Below are 12,774 nucleotides of genomic sequence, written 5' to 3' on the forward strand. Positions count from 1 at the left end.
TCAACTTCCTCGTGGCTCGCCACGTCTACTAAGCTACTTGTACTCTCTCGACGTTGGCTATCACGTCTCCGGCACAAGTCCACGACGAGTTCACCCCCTCTATGCTTCTTATTATCTCGATCCTACTACCTCTCCTTCGCACTTTGTGGCTTTCTTATCCTTTAGCTCTTGTCTTTCTACCTCAAAGTCAACAATGGTACTTTAGGCGAAGAAGCTCTAGATCCTCAATGGATGGCCACAAAATGATGATGCTAGGTGGTTGAGGAGCGGGTGGAGGCCATCTTGCTAGGATGGAGATAGAGGATGGGGTTGTTGAGCGAACGACAATGCGTAGAAGTGACGACCCATGTGGTTGGCCTACACTAGGAAATGACTATGGCCCTACCATTGCTGATGGCCCTAGCGACTATGTTGTGGTTTGCCATCAAGCTTCGAGAGTAGGATGCGACAGTAGAAAGGGGCAGTTAGGTGATGCTTCAATGACTAGAGGTGTGCTCTAGAGTGCTTATGATGCTACTCGCCACCATCGCATTGTGGATTGCCTAGGTCACCAAGCGTGAAACCCGAGTCATCAATGTAGTTGTCGAGCGACACTGATGTAGATGCAAAGCGTCCACATTTGCATCATCCTCTCCTTTTGCCTTAACTTTCGTTGTCGTTTTTTCTCTTTAACCAACGACGTTAAAGGAAATGAAATTAGATGTTTCACTTTTGATATTCTAATATAAAAATTTTAAGTTTAAAGATTGAGATACTAAATATATCTAACTAGGATAAGATATAATTAGTCCAACCACGATGATTGGCAAAGCATTGGTGGAAGAATTGATCTGCTTGTGTCTTTGGTCTCTCTTCTAGTCTTTTTTTTTTTTTTGCATTGTGGCTTGTGCAGTAATTGTTTACCCACTGCCTTGTATCTCCGTTTCTCTCATCGGTGCAATAACACAAGAAACACATTCTAGATTTCCGAGCACTGCAACTCCCAAAACCTTGGGGTTTCTTCTTATGAAGTCCAAATCCAGCAAAAGAACAGTGTACTGACTTCTGAGCAACACTAATACCAAACACTCATTTAACTTCGATATATTCCAAGAACAAGAACGATTCAGAACGGTTCCTCTCTCTCTCTCTCTCTCTCTCCCCATGCCATTTGGATCATCCAAATATGCTGTCCGGATTTTTGGATTGATGGACTCCAAAATGTAAAACTCAACAAGTCAAAAATATCAGGATTCTGCACATATTTTTCAGTACGGTAAAAATGAAATTTGATTGGCTGAACTAAGATGTCAGAATAATCATAAGTCCAGGATACACAATTCAGGAGGGCTCCAAAACTCATCATCTTTTCAGAAACCACTGGATTAATCATAGATATACATATTATGATGCTGAATGCACTTCAACAGTAATAAATACACAAGCAAATAGTGTTGCATTTCAATTAAAACACACCAATGGCCAATTGATGAAAGTAATTCAATCCGATGTCCAAATATAGAGAATACATGTAAGAATATCAGTGTGGAAGGAAGAACATACCACGAAAAGAATAACATTGTACAGACGAGGAGGGCACTCAGTCGAGAGACACCTTGCTTGTTGCAAAACCATTTGACTTTGAATAAAGAGGCCTTCTTCTACTTTAACTATCACATACTTCAGATATTGAAACTTTTGACGCATTGAGGTTTTCCATCATGGCCTTTGATTTGGTGTAGATAGATGTAAGTAAGCCCTCCCTTTGGTGGAATGCCAAACTAAACTGCCGGATCTCCTCCTTAAGTTCCTTCATCTTTTGCTTTTCGGTGTTCAACTCCTTCAACAACTCTTCTTTTTGGGCTCTGAGGTGCTCATTATCTTGTTTAGACAGGGAGAGAGTTTCCACTAGAGAAGCCTTCTCCTCTCTTAACAGGCTGCATGTCCTTTCCATGATGGTACATTTTTCCCTTAAAGCGTCAAGCTGTTCTCTGTTGAAGCCACAATCACTTTCCAAGCTATGTTGTCTCTCAGAACTAATTTCTTCATCAACACTTGGTTCCTTCAGCCAAATTCAGTTTTTTCAGCAAATAAAATTCATGAAAAATATAATAAGTGCGCTAACACTTTTGAATACAGCAACTGTTCCATATCAACATGTTAAAATATTATCATGATGACAATTGCATCTGAAATAGCTAAGAGATGAAAACAAAAACAATTCTGTGGTCAAAACTGGCTATATTATCCAAGAATGGATTGGAAATAATTGGGCTAGAAATGAAATTTTAAAGGCCCAGAAATAAAGGGTACTTTCCAGACGATCAAAATTAATCCATGATCATAGTAACAGCAACAACAACAATCAAACAGAATCCATCCAAAGTATATGAGTGTTGTGGTGGATGAAAACTCATGCATGCAATAAACAAACATCACAAAGGTTTTGTTGTGGCTACACTTACTTTGGTTCCATCACTAACTAGGTTCTTTTCATCTCAGTGCTTTGTGTCTTTCACCTATGATCAATGCTATTGATTTGTCCCAGTGAAAATGCTGGTTTTCTTGCTACACTAAACCACACATCTCTAAACATACTGAGTTATTTTTCCTTTTATTGCCTATAACTAGAACCCTATATCCAATAACTCAAGGCCTCAAATCAGCTTTTCACTGCTCATAGAATTTCCATGACTTGTCCAACCATTTTCCTCCAATGCTGCATACTCTGAAGTCTGAAGTATACTCTATAGGCACAACGATATATGAGATATATCTCTTCTTTGTTTTCTGTTTTTTTTTGTGTTTCTTAAACAAAGCATTGCTTAAAATGATAGTGCAACAACTTCTTCAGTGTATAATAAATCAGAATGCCACCATTTGAATAGAGATCCTGCTACTCATTATAAAATCGAGGGCTGCAAATAACCTGAGCTGATAAAAATATTAAGTGGCCCAGGTTTAGCACATGCAGAGATTCTCAAGTTTGCTAGAACTGAGCTTCGACTAGTATGTTCAGCCTTGGCTCATTAGCCTTCTCAACTAGCAGGGTTCTCTAGAATTTGTGCTTGAGCTTAGCTTTTCATTAGCAATGCTTTGAGCAACATCAACCTTGGCCTTGTATGGCAACCTGAGCTTGAGCTTTAACATGTTGGTTATTTGGTTCGTCCGCAGAGCTGCACAAAATTGTGGTTCTCCAGTAGTGCATCTCTGTTGCCAACCATCAGCCGCAACAGAGCTGCTAACCTTCCCATACTATCATGCGTGAATTCTCCCTTAATTCAAGTAATTCACAAAGGATGGTTTTAAGATATATCAACCACAAAATATGGATCATTAGGACAAAATGATAACTATATTACCTAAAAGTTTTTAACATTCAACTACAATAGTCATGAATGATAAACATAAATCAGAGAGGTCTAAATGTGAAACATTAGAATGAAAAGGAATAGTTCACTTACGAGCGACATTTCAAGTGATGGAAATGACTGATGTTTCATATTTGGTGTCATTTGAAGCGTATCAAGATCAGTGATGCAACCTTTGTTCAATTGCATCCACAGGTCTTCATCGGCTGTGTTGTCAAAATTTTCAAGGATGGGGTTCGAATCAACTGTCCTGAAGCTACTTGGTCGTTTCACAACAAAATCATCAGCCATTGCTTTGAAATTGGGAGTTCTGAACAGATCACTTCTTGATACACTTAATTCATCAAACATGATAGTTGAATTAACTTTTTGCTGCAAATGTAGATGTGATGTGAATCAGCCCCACTATGTGAGCAGGATAAATGAGCATTGGTTGAGTTCTATTTGGTTAAGTTACCTGAGTTGAAATTGAAGTATTATATGAAGAAATAGAGAGACTACTAAGATTTTCTATCTTCTTCTGCTGTTCCTTTATGCGAAGCTCTAAAGTTTCACGGGCTTTTCTTTCTTCCTCAAGTTCCATTGCAAGCCTTTCACGTTCTAGTTCAGACTGATAAAAACAAAACAAGATATTTGTTACAGCAATTAAATGGAAATGTGCGCTTCCCATAAATACAAATCATGTGGAACAAACTTTAGATTCACTAACTGAACACGATTTTACCTTGTGCATGTCATTCCGTTGTTTCAAAATAACTTGTTCCAGTATTTCAGAATGAGAACCCTGAAAATCAGAATATAAAATCATAATTCATAATGAACTTGAAGCCACTTACATGAGAACAAAAATAAATAAGAAATGACCTGTAATTTTCTGCGGAGTTCCTCAATCTCTAGTTTTTGCCGCTTCAGCAAAGCTGCATCAGTTAATATCTATAATATCATGGAAAAGTAATTAGAACAAAAGTAACTCATATATATACCGACAATTTATAAAATCAATTATGATCTGATTCCAAAAAGAAAAGGTTAATTAAAAGTGATTAGCCTACAACTATAACCTGGTTCTGTAAAAACATGACTAATTGAAAGGGAGAAGACTGCTCAAGAATTAGGACATGACGGATCCTTCTTTGTAAGCCTATACACTTTTGACAAGTTCAGTTAATTTGGGTGTGTGCCAAAGAAACTGTGCGGGACAAAATTCATAGAACTAGAACTTATAGCAACTAGATGAGGCTTCAGTTTTGGACTAGCAACATTGTCCAGTTGTTAACTATATAATCAAACATCAGAACCAACCTCATTTACTTGGGCACAGTTTGTAATTCGCTTGGCTCTGCTTGCAAATTGAAGTGTTCCCCTTGTTTCTTCTATGTGAACCTACAAATATCAGGGATATAAAATAAATATGAAAGAAAATAATAATATAATTTAAGAAGAGTCTACATGGGCTTAAGCCCTACCTCTTCAGGTGCAACTGTACAGATTATTGACGTTTTTGAATTGCCTCCAAGAGCAGGTTGGAGTATGCGAGTCAGTTTACTATCACGATATGGAATGTGCCCCCTGCATGATCATACCCTCATTTTAACCAACAAGAAATTTCAATCATAATTGCTATTCAATTAAATTCCAGAATTATTTAACATATATTACGAGATTGGACTCAGCAATGGTTAGCTACTTGCTTGAGATTCAAGAATGTCCGTATACATGATTGAGTTAAGTGGTGCTTATAATTGGAAATTACAGCTCGATAGCAAAACATGTGAAAATAAGAACAGTTGGTATGTATAATATAAAAACACCATTAGCGCAGTCACAGCACCATAGCAAAAAATGAATATAGAAAGAAAAAAGTTCTCAATCAAGAGAAAAATCAGAATTCTCATGTCAAGATTACAAATTTTAGGTAATAAAATATAAAGGATAATTAAATACATGGAAGTTGAAGTACCTTTGCCTTCCACTCTCACTAAGCTTGTTGATCACATTGCCAAGAATCATCAAGCTCTTGTTAATGTGCTTCCCCTCCTTCAGACGGACTCCTCCAGCCCCTGTTTTAGCAATCCGCTCTGAACCAGCTAAATCTACCAAGTTCTGTAAGACCAAATAGTAAGTTTTGTTTTCAAAAAAGATAAATACAGTTGGAGTTGAGAGGAAAGTGGAAACACACAAGAACAGAAACACGGATTGCATCCGTGTTCGATACATCCCCTAAGTTCATGGGATTCCTCTTGCTGCTTTCAATGACCTAAACAAATAGCAGATTTCGAATAAAAGGATAGTGAGTAATAGCATCACAGATATCATATTACAAGAACAGACAGAGAAATATACCATCCTAAAGATAGTATGTGATCTGCTGCTCCGAGCGTTCATGTTTGTTTCACCAAAATGTCGATTTGCTGCAACCAACATTTCACTTGCACTCAAAGAGGCAGTAATTTAAAGGTGCCATTTTGAGGGCAATGAGTTGTTATATACCTTCTCCATGTTTGAGGAGCTCAAACACTTGTTCGGCACTGTTCACGATCTCCTCCCTGAGCCCCGCCACAAAAAATCCTCGCTGAATTCGAAATGGTAGGTTTTATCAGACAAAATAACCACCGATATTTCCCGACTGTTGTCTTTAGTATCAAGTCTCACCTCCAAGCTCTCGTGAATCGGGAGCTTCTGGTTCCCCAATGTCAGCAGGTCGTTAATCTCCTCATTGTAGATCTCCATATAGGACACCCTAATCAAGAACTCGCGATCCGTAGTCTGCTCCCATCGGCACCCCAAAGAAGTCTCTATTTAACCTTTTTATTTCCAGAAGAAACACTCAAAACCGAACCCAGGAAGCAAGTCGAATCACATACCATTTTGGTGGTGCGGAATACGTCCTCGACAGCGAGAGGGATGATTCCGGGTTCCCCCTCAGATCCACTCATGGTGAAAGTCTTGCCGCTGCTCGTCTGGCCATACGCGAAAGCAGTTCCTGGCGGGAGGTAAAAGTGATGAACCCCCATCTCTACGCGGAACAAGGGAGAAATCCGAACTCACCGTTGAACCCATCGACGGCGGCTTGAATTATGGATTTGATGAGGAGATCGTACACCATTGCGTTGTTATAGCTTGGATCGAAGACATGATCTGAGGCAAACAAGAAGAAGAAGCAGCAAAGATCAGGGTAAGAGGCATCGGAGGCGGGCGCAGCCGTGGAGAAGAGAGGGTGTCACCGAAGGCGAAGGAGACGCCGGAGCCTGGGGCTACGAGGGAGATGCTTTCGTCCTGTACCCTCCAGTGACGGTCGGCAGGCGGATCTCCAGCGGCGGAGGGGCGGAAGCGGACGGCGACGGAGATCTTCTCCATGGGCTGCGAGTAATGTGAGAGAGAGAGAGAGGCAACCTCTTTTGTTAGAAGAGTGGGGAGAGAGCTCGGGCGGTATCATAACCGGGCACGAAGAGGGAAAAGAGTTTGAATTATGTGGGCTCGGGTCACCGTTCGAACGTGTGAATGCATTTATATGGGCTTCATGGCCCATCTTCCGATATTAAGAGCGAACACGTACTACGCACGAGTCCTTTGAGCCCAAAGAGTGAATGGCTTTATATGGGCTTAATGGCCCATCTACCGATACTACGAGCGAACACCTGCTACGCACGTGTCATTCGAGCCTAATGGCCCATCTTCCGATATGACGAGAGAACACGTGATACGCACATGTTCTTAGAGCCCAGTGTGAATGGATTTATATGGGCTTAATGGCCCATCTTCCGACATTTCGATTGAACATATAAGCATATTTCTCATATTTGATAGTGAAAGATATAACATATATGACAAATTATACTTGTTATAGTATGCAAGGGAAGCAAGTTTCGGAATAATAGAATTATGTGGGTGGGTATGCTATGTTAGTTTGGCAAGTCCCATAGTCCCACATCGGGAAAATCAGACTTGTTGTCTCGTCTTGGAACTATAAATAAGGGCCTGAGCTTTGATGTTAGACACACCACGAGAAGTACCACAGACACCACAAGAAGTACAGCAGGCATCACAAGAAAACCTGCTTATGGTTTGAAGTCTTCTTGTTTAGGAAGCTGAAGGTGTTTTATGGCCTAGGAACATTTCCTAAGGCATTTGTAAGTGTCCCTCTTTTATAGTAGTAATTTGCTCCTCTTTCTTCCGTGGATGTAGGTCAAAGTCAATTGACCGAACCACGTATATCTGGTGTTCTGGTGTTTTGTTTGTTCTTGTCGCTTTATTCTTTCCGCTTTATTATCTTGTTGTGTTGCCAAAATTATCCTTTGGTAAATATCCTGGGGCTAGCTCTAACAAACTGGTATCAGAGCCTGGTTCTGGGATCTTTTGGCAACAATGACAATATCAAAGATCGTTGTCGAGAAATTCGATAGAAATGTCAACTTCGGCATGTGGCAACTCAAGATGGAGGCCATTCTGGTTCAAGACGGAGTTGATTTGGCACTTCAGGGTGCTGAGAACATTCCAGATGGTACGTCAAAAGAAGATCTTGCGGGTATGGATAAGAAGGCCCGATCCAGCATCATTCTAAATCTCTCTGATGAGGTTTTACGGGAGGTAGCTACGGAGACTACGGCTAAGAGCATGTGGGACAAACTTAAAGCTTTGTACATGAAGAGGACAGTGGAGAATCGTCTCTACTTGAAGCAGAGACTGTATATGCTTCGGATGGTTGAAGGTACATCTATACTCTCGCATCTTGATAAGTTTGATTCTTTGGTTATGGATTTGGAGAATATAGATGCAAAAATTGATGATGAGGATAAGGCTTTGTTGCTCTTGTGTTCTCTTCCCCAATCTTTTAAGCATTTCCGTGATATTTTGATTTATGGAAAAGAAACCGTTTCGTATCAGGAAATTAAATCTGCACTAAAATCTAAGGAGCAAATAGACAGAGATATCACTGGGGAAAGTAAAGGAAATCAGGCTGAGGGTCTGGTTGTCAGGGATAAAATGGATAAAAGAGAATTTGACAGTAGTAGATCTAAATCTAGATCTAAATCCAGACATAGAAATTTGGAATGCAGATATTGTCATAAAATGGGGCACATTAAATCTGATTGCTTTAAATTGAAAAATAAATTAAAGCAAAAGGAAAAATTTGTTGAGAAAACTATTGAATCCGCTGAAGCTAGTGTAGCTTCTGATGAGAATTTTGGAAATATTTTCTTTGCTACTGATGACAGGACAAAGTCTAAAAATGAATGGATTTTAGATTCAGGTTGTTCTTATCACATGTGTCCCAATAGGGATTTGTTTTCCACATATGAATCTTGTAATGGTGGAATTGTTTTGATGGGCAATAATGCCGCATGTGATGTTGTTGGTAGAGGAACAATCCGAATTAAAATGCATGATGGTATTGTGAGGACGCTCACTAATGTTAGACATGTTCCTGATTTGAAAAAGAATCTCATCTCTTTAGGCACCCTAGAGGCCCTTGGGTGTAAATACACAGCTGAAGGTGGAGTTATGAAAGTTTCTAGAAGTGCTCTTATTGTTATGAAAGCTTGTAGGTCTGGTAGCTTGTATATTCTGCAGGGAACTACTGTCACAGGTTCAGTTGCAGTTTCGTCATCATCATTGTCTGATTCTGACATCACCAAATTATGGCATATACGTCATATGAGAAATATTCGACCACCACAAAGATATGCAAATTTGGTTGCATATGCTTTGTCTGTTGCAGAAGAGACGAGTGAAGTTGGTGAGCCTACTTCCTATTCAGATGCAGTTTCTTGTGATAATTCCGCTAAGTGGTTGATTGCTGAGGGAAAAGTCCTTGTTCAGAAAATTCATACGAAGGACAATCCAGTTGATATGCTTATGAAGCCTCTTCCGGTTTACAAGTTCAAGCAGTGCTTGGACTTGGTTGGTGTTCATTGTTGGTGATTGCCCATTGGGGCTTTTGTGAAGAAGGTGGAGCAAGTTTTGTTGGGACATGCCAAGGTGGAGATTTGTTAGTTTGGCAAGTCCCATAGTCCCACATCGGGAAAATCAGACTTGTTGTCTCGTCTTGGAACTATAAATAAGGGCCTGAGCTTTGATGTTAGACACACCACGAGAAGTACCACAGACACCACAAGAAGTACAGCAGGCATCACAAGAAAACCTGCTTATGGTTTGAAGTCTTCTTGTTTAGGAAGCTGAAGGTGTTTTATGGCCTAGGAACATTTCCTAAGGCATTTGTAAGTGTCCCTCTTTTATAGTAGTAATTTGCTCCTCTTTCTTCCGTGGATGTAGGTCAAAGTCAATTGACCGAACCACGTATATCTGGTGTTCTGGTGTTTTGTTTGTTCTTGTCGCTTTATTCTTTCCGCTTTATTATCTTGTTGTGTTGCCAAAATTATCCTTTGGTAAATATCCTGGGGCTAGCTCTAACATGCTATATATTATGTGATGAAGCAACAATAAATGAAGATATCGGACTTGTATAGTGCCCAGAGAGAACTGCCAATGGAATCCTCCACTGATGCCACAGTCCTACGACTCCGCGGAGTTCATCAAGTCCAAGCCGGATAGGAAGAAGGCGGTAAGAGCTCCGCTGTTAATCCATGGCCAGCCACGCCACTCCTGCTCGCAGCCATCGTCGCCAGATGAGGAGCCGTGGGCGGCTGCGCCGAGGCTGGGGCCAAATCAAGGGGCTGCGACGTCGGTACGCCGGTGAGACTCTGGACTAACTGGCGGAAGCTCCGGGGGTCCGCGAGGTACACCCTCGGCGGGAGAGGCCCTGCCCTCCTACGTGGCTTCCTTGCAGGCTTCCGCACCGAGTGTTGAGGCAGTGGCGGTGCTGATCGTGCGCCTGCATGTTCACGGTGGGATGGTAAGTGGGAAGGAGACGAAGTGCTCTCCATCTGTTGGTTGGCTGGTAAAACCGTCGGGCGTTGGGTATTGTATTATATGGTGGTGGAGAGACCGTCGTTTTGTTTGATGTAAGCATGGCGGCTAAGTTACCAGAGTCACTTAGTCAAAGTATGAAGTTTCGTTACGAGTCCTGCGGTTGACTTCTTCGCAAATGATAAGAACACCTCATGAGATGCACCTGCCGTTTGTCTGGATCGAATTGATTCATGTTCCAAGTCAAGAGGAGGATCCTTCCGCGAGCCAGCGCGCGATGTCAACTGAGTACATATACTATCACCGTTCAATCGTGGGAGTCAAACTTGCTTTTCTGAAGGTCAAAACATTCGATGAGCTAAAATCGTCTGCATGTCAACCTTACGGTTTGAACATACAGATGAGCAATCTTTAATTGTGTTAATGGAAGATTTTAGTCAACAAGAATTAAGAGACCAAAGAAGACAGTATTTATTTCATGAACATATTCAACTCTTGAAGTCGGCGTAGGAGGGACAGAAGGTGACGACGTAGACGGCCGTGCCGGCGGCGCAGGTGATCGTGCTCGTCACGTCGTCGTAGGCGTAGCTGTAGGCCGCCGTCGCACCCGCCATCCGCCGCGCACCCCGTGTACCGGCAGTTGCCGCCGCCGACGATGGGCGCACCCCAACGCCGACGTTGTACCCGTCGACGAGGCTCACGTCGTAGAAGTCCTGGTCGCCGGATGAGGATCCAGCGAGGGTGAACTCGGCCAGGGTGACGGGCGGTGGTGCAGCGGAGGGCGCCGCCGCAGTCGCCAGTGTCACAGGTGCCGGAGGCGGAGAAGGGGGCGAAGGCGCAGCCGGTGCGGGGCCAGAAGCGTCCGGACCGGACCAGCCAGGCGGTGCCGAGAAGGAGGCGGTAAGAAAAGCGAAGCTTCGCTCTTGCCTTCGGCTAGCGACTAACGCCGCTGAGAAAAATAAAATTTTACTGTAGTCAAATTCTTAAGAGGTTCCGTGATCAATCCTTTTTATTGATCTACCAACAATCGACGGACTTAAGGAGAACAAAAGGACAGACTTAAGGGGAACGAAAGGAACACCTGTGTCCTCACAGTAACAGCAATCGCAACAGCAGCAATGATCTGCTCTTGCTCTACGCGAAGGCATGAGGGAAATTCTTTCTCCTAATCTATATAAATAGGAGAGGATATGATAATATATTCAACCTAAAACTTCTTATCTTCGATAAAGATTTTTCAATAATTATTCTTATATTCTATTATTTTCATCAAGAATAATAAAACTCAATGCTGACATTCTGGGCGGTGAAGGATGAAACTTACCGAAGAGGAAGAGGGACTTCATCCAAAGAGGATGAAGAACCTCCATGTGATGTCGTCTTCTTTTGTGCGAGGGACTTAGACTGTCACGAGCATTGGAGGTCGAGAGGGGTCTCTATGGGGACGAAGGTGACACCATCAGGTAACTCATGCCAAGGCTTTGCCCACAGAACAACTTTATTTATGGAAGAAGCAAGAATCCTACGAAGTTATGTCGCAATTGCTCTGTTAGGTGAACCATAAGTTGGTTCATCCTGGTAGTTCCCTGTTAGAACTTCATCTGCTCCGATCAGTCTTCATGTTGAGATGTACATTTCCAACAAATACGTCGGCAGCTAACCCTAACCAGCAAAGGCTGCATATGTCTGAGGCGGAATGGCCTCGGAAGCTTTCGGTGACATCCGCCTCGTGAAGATATTTCGAGGACGGTTATCTTGAAATTTATTAGTATTTATATTTTTATGATAGCGACATATCCACAACAATGTCGTTGTAGTATAGTGGTGAGTATTCCCGCCTGTCACGCGGGTGACCCGGGTTCGATCCCCGGCAACGGCGTCTATTGTTTTTTTTTTGTCAGTGGCTCCAATTTCGAAGGCCCAGTGTGGCCCAACAACAAGAAGTAACAATTGACGACCCAAGAAAACTTGCAGTCAGTTGACTTGTGGACCATCAAACGCTTTCCAAGTTCATCCACCACCAAAATGACAGTGGAATTGCTGTCATGTCAGCGGCCGTCGCTGCCACTTCCCACCTCCGTGGGGTCGCCGGCCCGTCGTGGCCCCGTCGCCTTCCTCCTCTTGTTCACATATTTCTCAGGGACCAACCCTCCTCCTGATACACTTCCCTCTTCCTCCAACAAAATGCACGACAGCGACAAACATCGACTTCACTGCTCTGAGCTCTTCCTCAGACTCGCAGCCTCGTGCAGGCTAAGATTCCTTGCTGGTAAAACGCAGATACCTACATGATCTCCGATTCATGCACTCGGCCGAAGTGGGACAGCACGTAACAAGGACGGCTCATCGGCAAGGAGACGATCCAGAATCGGACAACCGCAGCATCTCAGCCCTCACGACTCTGATGCGCTACCAAATCCGAGGCTCGTCGAATCATCGAACGATTGAACAGTGGTAATTCGTTTAGCCTGTTGTCAGAGCCCGAGTTAAGGAGAGGGAGCCATTAGAGGTGCTGTGACAGCACGAGAGGCAGGTTGGCCAGTGTGCCCTACGGACG

General features: G+C 42.6%; 2 protein-coding genes and 1 non-coding gene across 3 annotated transcripts; 1 reads left to right on the top strand and 2 right to left on the bottom strand.

Annotated features, from left to right (window-relative positions):
* Nucleotides 1-1,416: 1,416 nt before the first annotated feature.
* On the bottom strand, nucleotides 1,417-6,810 carry LOC135642250 (kinesin-like protein KIN-7L). Its single transcript, XM_065158231.1, has 15 exons — nucleotides 6,575-6,810; nucleotides 6,399-6,488; nucleotides 6,215-6,333; nucleotides 6,003-6,116; nucleotides 5,841-5,922; nucleotides 5,694-5,761; nucleotides 5,530-5,607; nucleotides 5,311-5,453; nucleotides 4,817-4,919; nucleotides 4,653-4,733; nucleotides 4,215-4,283; nucleotides 4,075-4,134; nucleotides 3,808-3,960; nucleotides 3,444-3,722; nucleotides 1,417-2,041 (listed from the first exon to the last, which is right to left on the bottom strand). Exons 1-15 carry the CDS (start codon nucleotides 6,705-6,707, stop codon nucleotides 1,646-1,648), a joined length of 1,968 nt encoding a protein of 655 aa, XP_065014303.1. The 5' UTR covers nucleotides 6,708-6,810; the 3' UTR covers nucleotides 1,417-1,645.
* Nucleotides 6,811-10,705: 3,895 nt separating this feature from the next.
* LOC135642979 (pathogenesis-related protein 5-like) lies at nucleotides 10,706-11,587 on the bottom strand. Its single transcript, XM_065159461.1, has 2 exons — nucleotides 11,542-11,587; nucleotides 10,706-11,166 (listed from the first exon to the last, which is right to left on the bottom strand). The coding sequence occupies exons 1-2, from the start codon at nucleotides 11,585-11,587 to the stop codon at nucleotides 10,706-10,708; spliced, it is 507 nt and encodes a 168-aa protein (XP_065015533.1).
* A 437-nt stretch (nucleotides 11,588-12,024) lies between these two features.
* On the top strand, nucleotides 12,025-12,096 carry TRNAD-GUC (transfer RNA aspartic acid (anticodon GUC)). Its single transcript has one exon. It is a non-coding gene; the product is annotated as a tRNA-Asp (tRNA).
* The last annotated feature ends 678 nt before the right edge of the window (nucleotides 12,097-12,774 follow it).

The sequence above is a fragment of the Musa acuminata genome, chromosome BXJ3-7 (genome assembly GCF_036884655.1).
Source record: "Musa acuminata AAA Group cultivar baxijiao chromosome BXJ3-7, Cavendish_Baxijiao_AAA, whole genome shotgun sequence".
Classification (NCBI taxonomy): domain Eukaryota; kingdom Viridiplantae; phylum Streptophyta; class Magnoliopsida; order Zingiberales; family Musaceae; genus Musa; species Musa acuminata.